The sequence below is a fragment of the Sus scrofa genome, chromosome 2, assembly GCF_000003025.6.
Source record: "Sus scrofa isolate TJ Tabasco breed Duroc chromosome 2, Sscrofa11.1, whole genome shotgun sequence".
Taxonomy (NCBI): domain Eukaryota; kingdom Metazoa; phylum Chordata; class Mammalia; order Artiodactyla; family Suidae; genus Sus; species Sus scrofa.
In genome coordinates, this window is record NC_010444.4 from 141280113 (window position 1) to 141296112 (window position 16000).

At 57.4% G+C, this 16000-nt stretch overlaps 2 protein-coding genes across 4 annotated transcripts; both read right to left on the reverse strand.

Moving 5' to 3' along the window:
* PROB1 (proline rich basic protein 1) lies at window positions 140-6506 on the reverse strand. Its single transcript, XM_021084868.1, has one exon. It carries the CDS (start codon window positions 5031-5033, stop codon window positions 1974-1976), a length of 3060 nt encoding a protein of 1019 aa, XP_020940527.1. The 5' UTR covers window positions 5034-6506; the 3' UTR covers window positions 140-1973.
* Window positions 6758-13120, reverse strand: SPATA24 (spermatogenesis associated 24). Of its 3 annotated transcripts, NM_001177922.1 has the most exon segments (6): window positions 6766-7325; window positions 7433-7535; window positions 10700-10770; window positions 10862-10992; window positions 11220-11285; window positions 12939-13082. In NM_001177922.1, coding segments are annotated over 6 exon segments (618 nt in total). In that variant the 5' UTR covers window positions 13056-13082; the 3' UTR covers window positions 6766-7195.

Below are 16000 nucleotides of genomic sequence, written 5' to 3' on the forward strand. Positions count from 1 at the left end.
TTCGCTGAGGCAGGGACGCCACGGTGTATGAAAGACACGCACGGTCCCCTGCCCCAGGCCACAGCCAGGCCTGGAAGGTAACTGTGGGGAGCGGGGGGTTGAGGGACCGCAGCAGGAAATCAGACTCTTGACACCAGTCTTTCCAGCCATCATGGCCACCAGGTCAGCGATTTATTGCACACCACGACGAGGGGGAGGCGGCCCAGGGCCCTCCTTGCCGTCAGAACCAGCATCACTAGCCACAGGAAGATGGCCAGGTTCTCTCAGCTTCCAGTCCAAGGCAGGGGGGCAGTACCGCCAAGGGACTGGGCGTCCCTAGTGGCCTGGAACCTAAGGAAGGCATTGATCCCATCCCTGACCCTGCTCCTAATGGTAACTGTTCTTTCTCGAACTCATCACATCACATTCCAGCCCAGCAAGGCCCCGCCACGTCGCTCTCACCTCCACGCAGACCCCACACAGAGCCCCTTCCTGCCCATGCGTCGCCCTCCCCGCTCCTCTGCGGTTCCTGGAATCTCAAGGCAACTGGAACAGGGGGTCTGGGTCCTGTCTCTTCCTCTGCTGTGACCGGCTTCAGAGCCAGCCCCTCTCTAGGCCTGGGTGCCACATCTGCCACTGGGGGGGCTGGAACCAGCTGAGGGGGCTGCCCCCCCTCCACCCTGCCCAGGGAGGTCGAGCGTCTCCTCTGCACAACAGCTCAGCAGCCCTCCCTGCTGCCACGTCTTTCCTGCTGACTTACTCATCTGCCCCCCATCCGGGGTGGGAATGGCTGAAGCCCCCACTCCTGACCCCAAGATGAGCCAGCTCGGCTCTGAGGGCTTGGACAAGCCAGGTCAGAGGCTGGGGTTGAGGGGAGAATGTGGGGCAGCCCTCCCGGCTGGAGACTGCAGTCACCGCCCCTGGGGACCCCCACCTCAAGTCCCAGGCTGACCCTCCACAGCCTCTCCTATTTGACTTGCCTGCTCCACCTCCACCTACCGTCCCCACAGCGCCCCTTCTCGGATGAGCCTCGCTCATCCACTTTCCCCCAGGCCTCCCGGGCCAAGGCTCAGATCCCTTCCCAAGAAGGCCAGTGTCCTTCTCTCTCCATCCCACCAGCATTCACTAGTCCGCACTTCCGGGAGAGACAGACAGCTCACTCCTCTAGGGGCAGCCCTGGCCCCTGCAGCTTCATTTCCTGCTGCCCCCGGAGAACCCGGTCACCCCCTCAGGTCAGGGCCAGGACCATGTCCTGGGACTTGTCACTTTTACACGCCAACTAAAAGGTGTCATGCACCGTCTCCCTCTACAAGGACGAAGTCACTAGCCGCTGCAGTCGCTGGCTTTCAGCACATCCGGCAAGGAGTTCAGAGCAGAGATCAGGAGGGAGGCGCCCTGTGCTCCAGGGAAAACTAGCAGGATAGGCCTTCGGAGGAGGTTTTGTGAGCCCAGGGTCTTACATCGTCTCATCCTAGAAAAGCACTAACATCATGAACAGAGACATCTGCTCCTTGAGACGAGCAGCAGCCTTCTGCAAAATGTGCCTTGAATGCATATATCCCCTCTTCACCAAAATCACATGTATAATGACCCCCCCCACCTCTTCCGAGTGATCAGAGGGGCTGTCTCCCAAGCTTAGAGTCCTCATCTTGCTCCAAATAAAACTTAACCCCTAACTCTCACGTTGTGCATTTTTCAGGTGAGACACACACACACACACACACACACCAGCACACCACACTCTGGGAATGGATGCTTAGGGAAGGGGTGTAGATTTTGTTGGGGAGGAAGTAGGCACCCATTTCCTGAGCTCCAGCTCCGCCAATCATGGGGCGTCTCAGAAACATACCCTAAAAGTGACTTCCCGTCTGAAGACTGCAGGAGATGGTGGAAAAGAAAGAGGTGAAAAAAGGAAAAGAGGGCAGAGGGCTGGATGTCACCACCTCCAAGGCCATCGGGAGGCCCCAACGCCATGGCGATCAGGCCCTAGGGCCTCACACAGGGAACAGGGAGCCCTTGCTGGGCTGGACGGGACCCAAGCCGGAGGGCGGAGCGGCACAGAGGAGCAGAGGAGGTGCGGGGCTAGGGGTCCCACTCACTGGCAGGTAGTACATGCCGTCCAGGGCCCCCGCCTCCGAGGCCCAGGGCAGCTGGGTGCCGCTGAAGGCGGGCGGGCCCGGGGACGGTGGCAGGGAGAGGCCAGGGACAGGCCCATAGGCCGGCGGGTAGAGGCCGGGCCCCAGAGCCACGGGGGTGTATATGCGACGAGATGGCACCGAGGGCGAAGGCGGCAGCAGCACCTCCACGTACTGCCCGCTCTCGGGGTCGAAGAGCAGCCTCAGCCTCGGCTGCCGCGGCGCCTCCACGAAGTAGTAGCGGCCGCTCTCGGGGTCCACCAGGACCTTCCCCGGGTGCGCGGCCCCGGGCAGCCGGCGCGCCCCCTGGGAGGGGCCCTCGGGGGCCCGGTCCATGGGAGGCGCCGAGGCGGCACGGGGCTGGGGCGGGGCCGCTCTGGGCGCCGACGCCTGGGGCTGCCGCGGGAGGGGCGCCTGGACGGCCAGCGCGGGCTCGGGGGCCGGAGCGGGCGTCTCCCGTCTGCGCGCTCCTCCCAGGCTCGGGCTCGGCGGCGCCTGCGGGGAGCGGCGGCGGGGCGGCCGCGGAGCTTGGGGCCCTGCGGACCCTGCGGGCGACCGCGGGGGCGGAGTACGAGCGCCGCCTAGAGGGCTCGTGCGACCCCGGTCGTCGGGGACCAGGCGCTGGGGCTCGGCATCCCGATCCTTTCCGCCAGGACAGTGCACCAGGACTCCCCGGGTTCCCTCCGGCCGGCGGGCTACGGCCAGGGCACCGGGCAGACGGATCTCGGTGCGCGCGAAGGGTTTCGCCGTGCTGTTCTCTGCCCTCCGCCGCACCACACCGTTAGGCTGCGTGACGTCCCGAGGGGCTGTGTCTGGAGGCGGCTCTGGGGGCTCATAGGGGTGTGACACGACCGGCAGAAAGTCCTTGAGGAAAACCGAGGTGTAGTGAGCCGGGGCGGGGGGTCCCAACGCCTGAATCTCTCGGGTCTTGGATGCGTCGCCCTCCTCCTCGCCGGGGTCCGCAGGGGGCGCGGACAGCCCCGAGCCTGAGGTGCCTGCTGCGAAGCTTGGGGCGTATGTAGTCTTTACCATCTTGCGCACGTCGCGGGGCCGTGGGATGGTCACGCGCGGGCGTCCCGAGGTCGCGTCTCCAGGCCCCAAGGCTTCCGGGTGCGCACTGGCATCCGGGGTGCCCACGAGGCGACTGAGGGGAGGCTGGGGTGAAGCCACCTCTGGCGACAGCTGACTGCCTTGGAAGGCAAGATCCCGCATCTCCCGCGTGGACGGACTCTGCTCCTCTGCCAGCTCTGGAGTCCCGGGTGCAGATGGTGTGGGTGGCACCAGTTCCTCCTGGGCTAAGCCATTCACAGCTTCCCGCGTAGATACTACGGATGAACTCTGCCCTGAGGGGTCCCAAGTCTCTTGGGGCGATGGGCTCCACGTCCGCAGCGGACGATCTGGCGCCTCCCATGAGGACAAGACCGGCGGGGACGGACTCCTCGTCTCCTCAACTCTTTCCGACACTGCCGGCCGCGGACCCTCCCACGAGGAAGGCGCTTCGGGGGATGGGCTTCTTGCCCCGGCAATACCCTGATTCCACTGGGAAAGGGTCGGAGGGGAAGGACTCTTTCTGCTGACAGTTTCCGTGACAGCAGCATCCCGATTTCCCCCTGTGGAGGATGCCTCCGGGAGCGATGAGCGACTCACCTTCTGGACAGCCCGATTCCATGGGCACGGCTTGGGCGGGGAGGGGCAGTGAGGACCTCGCAAGGTCCCATTTGGGCCTTGCCACAGCGGGGACGGGCTCCTCGGTCTCACAGCCTCACTCGAAATCTCCCAGGGGGCCCGAGACTCGAAGGGCGGATTCTGTGCCCGCAGGCCGGTTCGATCCGGAGTCTCTCGTGGCTTGGGGTCCTGGTTGTGCGCCTCCTGGGTCTTCTCCCCTGATTGCAAGAAGATGCTGGAACTAACGGGACCCAGCGGCTCGGTCCCGGGCGCAGGCTTGTCTCGCCGAATGGCGCGCTCGCGGAGGCTAGGCCACGGTCTTGGGGCCCTGGCGGGGGCTGGACTATACTGCACACGGGGCGGCCGAGACCTGGCCTCCTCCAGGGCCACTCGAGTACTGCGGGGCGTTTCCGGGGTCGCAGGCTCCGGCGGTATCGTGGGTCCGAAGGTGGCGCTGCTTGGCGTAGGGGTCGCGGGGTTTAGTTTCCTGGCCAGTGCCGTCTGCACGAGGTCCGCAGCAGCCTGTAGGCGGCCCAGGGACTCGTCCAGGGAGCCGGTGCGTAGCAGCAGACGGGGGCGCGGCGCGCCAGCCTCCCGCGGGGGACTGCGAGGCCGGGGGCGCAGCTCGATCTGGCGTTTGGGCACCGTGCGGGGCCTGGCAGGCGCGGCACGCTCCTCCAGCGCCACCTCCACGCACTCGAACTGCGCGGGCGTGGCAGGACTCGGCCCGTGAGGCCGCAGCTCCAGGTAGGTGGCCCAGCGGGAGCCACCGTCGGGGCCCTGAGGCTGCGGTTCCGCAGCGCCGGGAGACACAGACTCCGGCGGAGGGAGGCTGCCCAAGGCCGGGCTCGTGAGCTGCTGCACCTCGCTGTCCTCCGCGTCGGAGCGGCTGAACAGGGGCCCGGCGCCGAAGATGACTTCCATCTCCCCCGACGGCAGCATGCGCAGCTGGGGCCGGGGTGGCTGCGGGCCCGAGCCCGGGCCTTGCGGGAAACCCGAGCCGGGCCCGAGCTGCTGGCGGCTATTCTGGGCGCTGACGGACAGGCGAGGCTGCACGCCCGCCCCCAGCGCAGGGGCCACCCCGGGCCAATTCGCCCAGCCCTCCGCGTCCGGCCCAACGTCCGGGGGCTCTGGAGAACCTGGAGCCGTGTGGTAGGAGCCAGACGAACCAGAGGAGTCCTGGCGCCGCGCGGGGCCCGCGGGCAGCCGCCCGGGGAGCCTGAGCAGGGCTGGCGGGGCGAACGTGGTCAGCATGGTGGGGCCGCACGCTGCGCTCTAGCTCCCTGCCTCCGCCTCCGCCTCCGCCGGGCCGGGCCGCCCGCACAGTCCCCGCCCCGCCCGCGGGTGCCGCGGGGTCACCGCGCCTTAAAGCGGCCGCGTCCGCTCCCCGGAGGCCAGCGGCGTCTGCGGCCGGAGAGACCGGGGGCCCTGGGCCCTACCCTCCCGGACCCCTTCTCGGGCGCAGACAGGGGCGCTTGGGGTGGCATTCTAGGCCTTGGTCGACGGGAAGGTGAGGGAAAGGCAGGCAGGCAGGCGTCCTGCTTGGACGGAGGAGCTGGGCCCAGCGCTACTCTGCCATCACGGGTGAGGAACTGAGGCTACGTGGGCACCTGCCCCAGGTCAAGCACTATGGTGTGTAGCTGGGAGTGTGCGCCAGGGGGCAAGAAGACACGGGGCTTGCCAGCAATTTCATCTTCGTCAGCTCCCAGCATCCTCCCATCATGGCAGAGCCCCCTCCTCCCTTCCTGTAGCCTGTCCCAGGGAGAGCTCATAAGGGCGCCCCCGCTCTCTTCCTGGACCCCTCACCCCTCTCACCTTTGATAGAGGAGCGAGTCTTGGAGGGCTTCCCCCCTACTCCAAAAGTTGTACTGGGGCCTCGGGAAAGTGCTTGTCCCTGGCTGGACCCGCTGCTCTTAGTGGAAACCTACTGGAAGAGGCTGGAGGCTGCCTTGACCATCAGAACAAGTCCCAGAGGCTGATGTGGGGTCTCTTAGGAACCTTTAGGGTAGCGGTGGTCCCTCCTCTAAAGCCCCTCTGAGGCAAGACTAGCTCTCGGCTCCCCTAGGCACTTGACAAGGCCCTCATTCCAACCCCCGCCCCCTCAGGACTTGCCCTGGGAACAAGTGCTGATGGGAAGGCAGCCACCACCTGTCACTATCCTGGGACAATGACAATGGGTACCACTTGCCCTTAAACTTCTGGCTTCAAGGTCCTGCTATGACTCAGGCCCCAGCTGGCCCAGGAGCAAGCGCACTTATCCTCACCCTGACCCAGGAAAGGCTGCACTTGACAACCCTAACTCACCCTCCCTCCCACCTGCCTGGGTGTGTGCCCAGGATCACCTTAGGGTACATTAGTGTGCCTTCTGAGAGGATGGAGCCTGTCCATCACATCCAGCCCTGCATATGCGACTTGAACAAGTCATTGCCCCTTCACAGACTGTTACCTCACCTGACCAATAGACACAGCAGAAAAAAGAAAAAAAAAAAAAAAAAAAAAAGATGTAGCATCGTCCCCTCCCTCCATCTAAACAGATTACTGAGCTTGTGTTCTGGAGACGTGTAAGAAGGTGCAAATGTGATTCACAGGTATAATGTTCCTGTTATGTGATGGAATCCGATTTCCCAAATTCATTGTGGTCCTGGCTCCACTGTTTGTTTTTTCCCGTGTGTGTATCTTTTTAGGGACGCACCTGCGGCATATGGAGGCTCCCAGGCTAGGGGTTGAATCCGAGCTACAGTGGCTGGCCTACACCAAAGCCAGAACAACACCAGATCTGAGCCACGTCTGTGACCTACCACAGCTCACGACAATGCCGGATCCTTAACCCACTGAGTGAGGTCAGGGATGGAACCTGCATCCTCTTGGATCGCAGTCAGATTCGTTCCCACTGAGCCACAGCGGGAACTCCCCCACTGTCTTTGTCCTCTCCAGTCAGGGCTTCTCACAGACACATTCACAACACACACAGACAGAGCTCTTCAACTTGGGAGAGTTAAATTTACCAGGGCACTAGGGTAACAGGGCTGTTTATACAAGGAGTAATTTCATACCAAGAGTAAGAAGGGACAGTGCCTACTAGACAACCGAGTAATCCCTCCCTGACCACAGCCCCGGACCCCCACAGCCCCCGACGGTGACCGAGGGAGGGCGGGCAGTAGCGGGGCCAGAGACCTGGGGAGCATCCTCAGACTTTTGAGTCCGGGAGCGGCCTGGTGGGTTGGTGGCCCAAAAGGCAGGCGGGTAGGAAGGAGAGTGCCTTTTGCCTCTTACCCTGCCTCTCTTCTGGGGTCCCGGGCGCTGTGAGGCCTGAGGGAGGAACCCACAGGGACAGGAAGGGTCAGGACGGGGACCCCCACAGCAGAGAAGGCAGAGGTTGGGCATTACAGCCAGATAACGGGAAGGCGACAACCATTTTATTTTTCCCTGGGACGCTGGTGGCTCCGGGCCTGACGCGTCCCTGAGGCTCTCTTATGCTTCTGGTCCAGCACCTGGGCCATGTAGTTCTCCTGCTGCTTCTGGATCCGGAAGTCAGACATGTGATTCCTGCAACGGAGCCGGCTGGGCGTGGGCTGGGGACAGCCCAGGGTGGGGGCCAGAGGTCTGGCTCCCCACTTCCATCAGCATCCCCCAGCCTGGCCCGGAGCCCTCACCTGAAGATCTCTTTCTGCTGGCTGATAACTTGCTGCAACTCCTTAATCTCATTCTCTTTGCCATTAAGTATATCTTCTTGCTTTATAATGTGAGACTCAATTTCTGTGGGGGAGAGAGGCAGGGAGGAGGAGGGGTTCCCACCCCATGGGCTCCTTCCTGAGATGCACGTGGCTTCCCCCACCCAAGGGCTCTCCAGGAGTAGCTGCCAATACCTTACTAAGAATGAGTGTGTTATGGCGTCCTTGACGGGGGGAGGGCACAGCATCTTGACGAATGTGTCAGTGACTTCCCGGCTCTATTCTGAAGCGGGTGGCTCCATGAGGGCCTGCAAAGGCCCTTGGAGAGAGAGGAGCAGCCCTGCCCAAAGGCAGGAGGATGAATGGCTCCTGCTCTCAATGCCAAGCAGCTCTTTGTAGATATCACTCCCTTGGTCTGAAATTACAGCCCTTCCCAATACGTCACATCCCTTTTTCCTGCTTTACTTTCCTTCTCAGCACTTAGAGCTCACACACCATAGGCTTCACTCATTTGTCTTTTCCCTACTAGGGACACGGGTTTTTGTTTTATTCGTGGCTTTAACTCTAAGGCTTAAAACAGCACCTGGCACAGAGTCCATGCACCATGCATTTATTTGTGGCATGAGCAGGCTCGCCCCTGGGGGTTTAGGTCCTAGAAACAGCACCTAGTTCAGTCATCTCAGTCCAGCCAGACCTACCGAGGGCCAGCCAGGTGCCCAGCCCTGTGCTACGGCTTCGGGGGAGAAGACAGGGTTCCTGTTCCATGGGCTGGTGCGGGGGACACCCAGGAGGCAGGAGCAGCAAAGCTTACCCCCAGATTAAGTGCTCGTTAGATGCGAGGATGACTTTTGTGTCTGGGGTTCAAGTCCAATGAGGCTGTAGGCACCTGGGGTTGCTTCGTTTACACCGCGTCCCTCAGGAAGCCCTGAAAATCCTGATCCTCCAAGGAAGAAAACCCCATCGCCTTTAAAGGCTGGACAAAGATTAACTACAACATAAACTCTGAACATGCAGACATGCTGACGCCTTTAAGGTTTCAGAAGAGAAGACCTGGTAAGAAGTTAAGGCCCACGTCCCAGAGAGGCCCAGGGGGAAGGAAGAGAATGACAACAAGAGCTCGCTGGGTCTCAGGACCAGGACTATTGAAGCTCCTGCCCCAGGTCATCCAGCTAATCCAAACCGATTGCTCGTGAAGTTCTTATGGGCAAAAAGCATCAGAAATGTGTTTCAATCTTTTAAAGTAAGTGAGAGGTAAATTTAACATACACGGCACCCAATGAAAGAGTGGTTAGAAAAGACTTTTGAAAAGAATGAGGAACGTCGTAAACTGAAACCACACAGAGGGAGGCAGGGGTAGGGGATAGGCCCGCGGGGGGCTGAGGCCCCCAGACTTGCTCAGGTGATGCCTTGTGCCCGGCTGGAGGAGTTCAGGACATTTTGGCGGTGGGTAGCCCAGCTCCTCCCCATGACTCGCAAATACACACAGAGCCCTGAGGCCGGGTCTGATCTCTAGAAAACGCCCTGGAGGAAGGGCCTTTGGTACCACTAGGAAAGAACCCTAAGATCCTTTTAGGAGAGCAGGGCGATGCCCAGGGAAAGGAGGAGGACTAGGGGACCAGCACCCCTGGGTGTGGAGGCAGTGACTGCCTGTTGCGCCCCAGGAGGCTCTAACAGGAGCCCTCAATCAAACAACCGTGAGGCTTGTCAGTCCAATTGGCCAGATCAGGGTGGCAGCCTGCTGGCATCTTACCAGTGAGAGTACGCACCAGGGAGAGAAAAGCGGGCCAGGTCGGTAGGGGGTGCCTGAGGCTCCAAGTGGGGGCCCATCAAGAGAGACCCTGAACCTCCTTTGGGCTTGAACTCTGGCCTATTCCAAACGAACAATGTAGTGGGTGAAGGAGATGGTGCATGGGGAATTCATGGCTACTTCTTAAACTAAGTAAGGGGCGGTGAGCATTCTGGGGAAATGGGAGGGATTCCTCAGGTCTTGAGCCACTGGGGAGCTGACTGAAGGGCCCCACAACTCCCAGGACCAATTGAGCCAACAAGTGTCCACAGGCATCTGCAGAGAGCAGAGCTGAAAACTAATGGCCCACAGACATATTTCCCTTCGCCCAGACAATACTTACAACATTTCCAAATCAATTACCAACACGAAGAAGTCATAAAGGCTTCCATTAAAATCTGATTTCCAGTCTCTCTCTCTCTCTTTTTTTTTTTTTTTTTTTGTCTTTTTGTCCTTTTAGGGCCGCACCAGTGGGATATGGAGGTTCCCAGGCTAGGGGTCTAATCAGAGCTGTAGCCGCCAGCCAGAGCCACAGCAACGTGGGATCTGAGCCGAGTCTGCGATCTACACCACAGCTCATGGCAATGCCAGATCCTTAACCCACTGAGCGAGGCCAGGGATCAAACCCACAACCTCATGGTTCCTAGTCGGATTCACTTCCACTGAGCTACGCCGGGAACTCCTGCAGTCTCTTTTTTAGAGATCTGACAGTACTGGGCCCCTACTGCCCTCACCCAGAGGGGGAAGGCCCTTGAGAGGGGACATGGCTTTCCACACATTCCACAGTCGCCACTCCTCCCTATTGGGTCCCCAACCCTGAGGCTAAGGGTCAGCTTCCAAATAGACTGTGCTTGTTCTGTTGTTCCTCTGGTAACAGAGTTATCAGTAAAGCACACTGTTTCTTTTCTTTTCATTTCTTTAGGGCCACACCTGTGGCAAATGGAGGTTCCCAGGCTAGGGGTTGAATCAAAGCTACAGCTGTCGGTCTACACCACAGCCACAGCAAGGCCAGATCCGAGCCGCGCCCAAGACCTACACTGCAGCTTGCAGCAACGATGGATCCTTAACTTGCTGAGATGGCCAGGGATCAAACCCACATCCTCATGGATACTAGTTGGGTTCTTAACCCACTGAGCCACAACGGGAACTCGCACTATTTCTAATAGTCACCAAAAGGGGGAAAACAAAAAGGTGGACTAAGAAGGTCGCATGTTTCAAGAAAAATGGGAGCGAGCCCGTTCCTTTATGGCCACGAGGAATATCGTACACCCACCGCTTCCCTCATTTCCGTGGCCTGCCTGGTCCCTGAAGGCCTTTGCGGAGGTGTGGTCCGGCTGGGCTTGCCTGTATCCTCAGCCGGGGACAGAAGTTGGGGTGAAACCCTGCCCTGGACACAGGCACCGGGCTGGTAGGGAGGAGCCCATGTATGTAAGCGTGGGAGGGAGTGCGGGCCTCCCGCCTACCATTGCACTTGGTGATGAGCTGGTCCTTCTTGCTGGACTCCTGCAGGGCTCTGCTCTTGACACTGGAGAGCCTGCGTGGAGAAGATAAGAAAGGGTGGGAAGGCCGATGGGCAGGTGGGGCACCCCCCCCCACGCCATCCCCCACTACCAAGGCCCACTCACGCCTTTTCAAAGGCCAGCTTCTCTTTCTCCAGCTGTTTGGACAGCACCTCTACCTCTCCGAGGGCAAACTGCAGCTTCTCCTCTTCCTTGGCCAGGAGGACCTTGGTCTTGGCATGGGCAGCTTTCTCTTCCTGCAGGGGCAGCAGTGGTAACCTCATTACCCTAAGCCACGCTGGGTCTCCTAGGCTCCCTTAATCAGCCCTCTCTCAGGGCGGCACAGAGAAGCCAGGGGACAGAAAGACTGAGTTCTTACTGTCAGGGCTCGAGGCTCTCAGAGGCAATACTCAAGGATTCTGCCCAACCACAGGGATCCTGGGAAATGGGGGAAGATCAGAAGCTGACAGGGGCCATCACTTACCACCAGCTTTTTTTCCACTGCCTGGAACTCTTCTTTACTGACAAAATTTTCGTCCTGGAGAACCATCTGCAACAGAGCCTGGCTCAGGGAAGGCCTGGGGCTGGGGTGACAGGGGTGTTCTCTAGGGACCAGGACCAAGGAGAAAGAATGGAATGAAGCCCAGGACACCTAGGATGACACTGGGGCCCACGGAAGGGAGAGTTCCATTCCACAAGATTCATGGATGCTCAGCTCTGGGTTGAGGAGCAACCGGTCTCATGGAGAAGGCAGCCCATGGCCAGCCCTTCCAGTGTGGTGTGGGCCATGATGAAGTACAGAGGGCCGTGGTAGCCACAGGAGGGCCCAGACCCGGCCTGGGGAAGGGTCAGAACTGTTTCGAGGGAAAGAGATGTCCACCTGGTATCTGACTGCTAAATATGGGTGGGCCAGAAGAAAAGAAGGGAAGAGAAAAGTGTTCCAGAGAGTGAGGACACATATGCAAAGGCCAGCTGCCAACCAAAAGACCTGGGTACCCAAGTACCCAGCTAATTCAGTGCCCAGAACTGCATACAACTGTCAGAGCAAGAAACAGGTGTGAAGTCAGTTTTATTCTGACTCTGCCTTCTTATCACGAGAAAAAACAAAAATAGAAAAACCATGGACTTTAGCTGGCCAGGACTTTACCATGCCTGTCCAGGTAATCTGTGGCTCCAAAGCTTTGCACCCAAGAACTGGGGTTTGATTGATAAGGCAAAAGCAAAGGTACATAATGGGGTTGGAAGCCTGTAAGTCAACATGTGAAGAGCCAGTTCTGTGCTTACTGCACTCAGCACGGGGAGGGGATTCCCTAATAGGAAGGATGTATAGGTTCTTTGCACATAAGGGCCTTGAGACGTCATTGAAGTCCCCTCCAATTAGAAATGGGGAAACTGGGAGCTCCCCTCGTGACTCAGTGGTTAAGGAACCCAACTAGGATCCATGAGGACACGGTTTTGATCCCTGGCCTTGATCAGTGGGTTAAGGATCTGGCGCTGCTGTGAGCTGTGGTGTAGGTTGCAGACACAGCTCAGATCTGGGGTTGCTGTGGCTGTGGTGTAGGCCGGCAGCTGTAGCTCCGATTCGACCCCTAGCCTGGGAACCTTCATATGCTGCAGGTGTGGCCCTAAGAAAAAATTTTAAAATTAAAAAAAATAAAGAAATGGAGAAACCGAAGCTCAGCGAATAGACAGGCATATCTACCAGGCCCTGTACAACCAGGCAATGAGAATAGAGAACTTTTTTTGGGGGGGGGCTTTTTATGAGCATACGGAAGTTCCCAGCCAAGGGGTCGAATGAGAGCTGCAGCTGTCAGCCTACAACACAACCACAGCAACACGGGATCCAGCCAGCCCTCTGCGATCTACACAACAGCTCACGGCAAGCCAGATCCGAAACCCACTGAGCGAGGCCAGGGATCTAACCGCGTCCTCATGGATACTAGTCAGGTTGTTAACCACCGGGTCATGAGGGGAACTCCCTAGAACTTGGTTAGGTCTAAAATTCCCTGGTAAATATTCATGAGACACTACCCCTTTCTGGCTCCACCCCTACCAGCCAGAACACAACTGGGCCCCGCCTCCTTCTGATGACGCCACTAGCAGGTGCTCTAGGCACGCCCCTGGCGTCAGAACAGGGTCTGGCCCCGTCCCCACCATTTAGGCGTCCAGTCTGGCCTCTCCCCCAGCTCTCCTGGCTGCGTACCACGTTTCTCAGCTGGTGGATCAGTTCCTCCTGAGACTCAATCACGTCCCGCAGTTGATCGAAGGCGAGACACACCGATCCTGACCCCCCCTGCGACCACCCGAGGGGCGTCGCCATCTTTAGCCCCCGCCAGCTCGTTGGAAATGGCTGCCGCGGGCAGCCTCACGTCCGTCGCCCACCAATGAGAATGCGACGCCACAGAGCACCTTGGCAACCGGGGGCGGGGACTTCCTTTGTTAGCAGCGGTAGGGCTCGCCTCTTAAAGGAGCCGTTCACTAAGAGGCGGCACATGGGGCAGAGAACTAACACCATTCGTAATCGAAGTTTATAGAGGATTTGAACATGTATTATACGGTGTTTCTCACACAGGCCTGAGGAGCAGGCAGGCCCGACCTATACTTACTGTAAGGGCTGAGGAGCAGATACCAGCCCCTTGGCCTTTCCCCTGGGCCCATTAAACTGCAAGTCCGCGAAGCAAGAGTCAGCTAAGGCAACCGCTGCATCTTTAGCTTCATACGTCTCATCATCCCACTCTAATCGCTAATTCCCCTTATTGTAGGAGCCTCCGGCTTCCTGTGATCCCTCTTCCTCCTGGGAATACACTTAGCACTTAGTGGACCTGAGTCCAGGCAAAGAAGTGGAGCTCAAGAATGGAAAAGGAGAGTGGCTTTACCTAGAATAAGGCTCCTTGGAGTTCCCTGGTGGCTCTGCAGGTTAAGAACCCACTGTTGTCACTGTTGTGGCATGGGTTCCATCCCTGGCCCTGGGGACTTCTGCGTGCTGCTGGCAAGGCCGAAAATAATACATATATACATACATACATATATACATAAATACATTTTAAAAAGAAAAAAAAAGATTCCTCATACTCCAGTACTAGGCTCCGGGCAGCCACACTGGGGCCATGTGTGGCCATGTCAAGGCACTGGGGAGGGCCCTGGAGAGCCTGAAGAGATGAGAACTGAAGTGGGCGAGCAGGAGACTTGTCAAATGGAAGCAGGGAAGGATAAGATGATCACACATCTCCGCCAATGCCTACTGAGGGCTTTTTTTGAAAGACAAATAAGATTATGCTTGGGGTAAACCAGAGCTAATATTTATTAAGTATTGACTCTTCGTGACATCATTATGCCCTTTTTCTTTTTCTTTTCTTTTCGGCTTTTTAGGGCCACACCTGTGGCATATGGAGGTTCCCAGGATAGGGGTCGAATTGGAGCTACCACTGCCAGCCTACACCACAGCTACAGCAACAGATCTGAACCACGTCTGTGACCTACACCACAGCTCATGGCAACGCCGGATCCTTAACCCACGGAGTGAGGCCAGGGATCAAACCCATGTCCTCATGGATACTAGTCTGGTTTGTTACCACTGAGCCACGAGGGGAACTCCCATTATGCCTTATTACTAGTATTTCATGTGATTTTCATAATAACCTTGTAAAGTAGTTTCTAATGTCTCCATTTTACAGATGAGAAAATGCAGCTTCTATGAGAATGAATAACTCAACAAGCCAAGGTCACCCAAGCTAGTGAGACTTGGAACAGGGTTTTGATGGGCAGTTTGACTTCACAGTCCAAGTTTTTGTTTGTTTTTTTATGGGTACATCAGCAGCATATGGAAGTTCCCTGGCCAGGACTGAATTCCCAGCTGCAGCTGTGACCTATGCTGCAGCTGCAGCACCTCTGGATCCTTTAACCCACTGCCCAGGATGCCTCCACAGTGATCTGAGCCGCAGCAGTTGGATGCTTAACCCAAAACTGAGGTTCTGGGTTCCTCTTCATGGGCTGCTTGGGCTTGCACAGAGCATGACAACCGAGTTTAAAAGAAAGCATGCAGGAATTCCATTTCGTGGTGCAGCGGAAACAAATCCGACTAGGAACCATGAGGTTGCAGGTTCGATCCTGGGTCTTGCTCAGTGGGTTAAGGATCCGGCGTTGCTGGGAGCTGTGGTGTAGGTTGCAGATGAGGCTCAGATCCTACATTGCTATGGCCATGGCGTAGGCTGGCAGCTATAGCTCTGATTAGACCCCTAGGCTGGGAACCTCCATGTGCAGTGGCTGCGGCCCTAAAAAAAAAAAAAGAGAGAGAGACAATAAATAAATAAATAAATTAATTAATTAATTAATTAATTAATTAAAAAAAAAAAAAAAAGAAAGCATCCAAAGTGATGAAATGGAAATTGCGTTCCTTAAGGCCTGGGCCTAAAAACCGCCATCGTGTCACTTCTGCACAACTCTATTGGTCAAGGAACCACAGAGCAGAGGGGACATGTTCCAACTTTTTTTTCTCCCTAAGGCTGCATATGAGGCATATGGAGGTTCCCAGGCTAGGGGTCGATTAGGAGCTACAGCCACCAGTCTAAACCACAGCCACAGCAACACCAGATCCAAGCCTTATCTGCAACCTACACCATAGCTCACGGCAATGCCGGATCCTTAACCCACTGAGTGAGGCCAGGGATTGAACCTGTGTCCTCAAGAAAACTAGCTGGGTTCGATACTGCTGAGCTACAATGGGAACTCCCCATCCTACCTTTTTTTTTTTTTTTGTCTTTTTAGGGCCACACCTGCGGCATATGGAGATTCCCAGGCTAGGGGTCTAATCGGAACTGTAGCTACCAGTCTACACCAGAGCCACAGCAACGTGGGATCCGAGTTGTGTCTGCGACCTACACCACAGCTCACGGCAACTCCGGATCCTTGACCCGCTGAGTGAGGCCCGGGATCGAACCCGAAACCTCATGGTTCCTAGTTGGATTCGTTTCCACTGCGCTATGATGGGAATTCCTCTCCATCCTACCTTTCGATGGGAGTAGTTTCAAAGAATTTGAGCTATAGGTCCAGAGAAGTCCTGACAGGTGACAAGTCATTTCCTTCAAGGTTCAGTTCAAATAAAATCAGACTAGAACTTGGGGGAGACAGATAATCATCAACTAAACATTCACATAAATCCCAATTTAAGTCATTATTCAAGTAAATAACATTATAGCTATGACAGGTGCAAGAAAGAGAGCAATGAGAGAAATTTAAAAGAGCCCAATCTGGGGTGTCAGAGAAGGC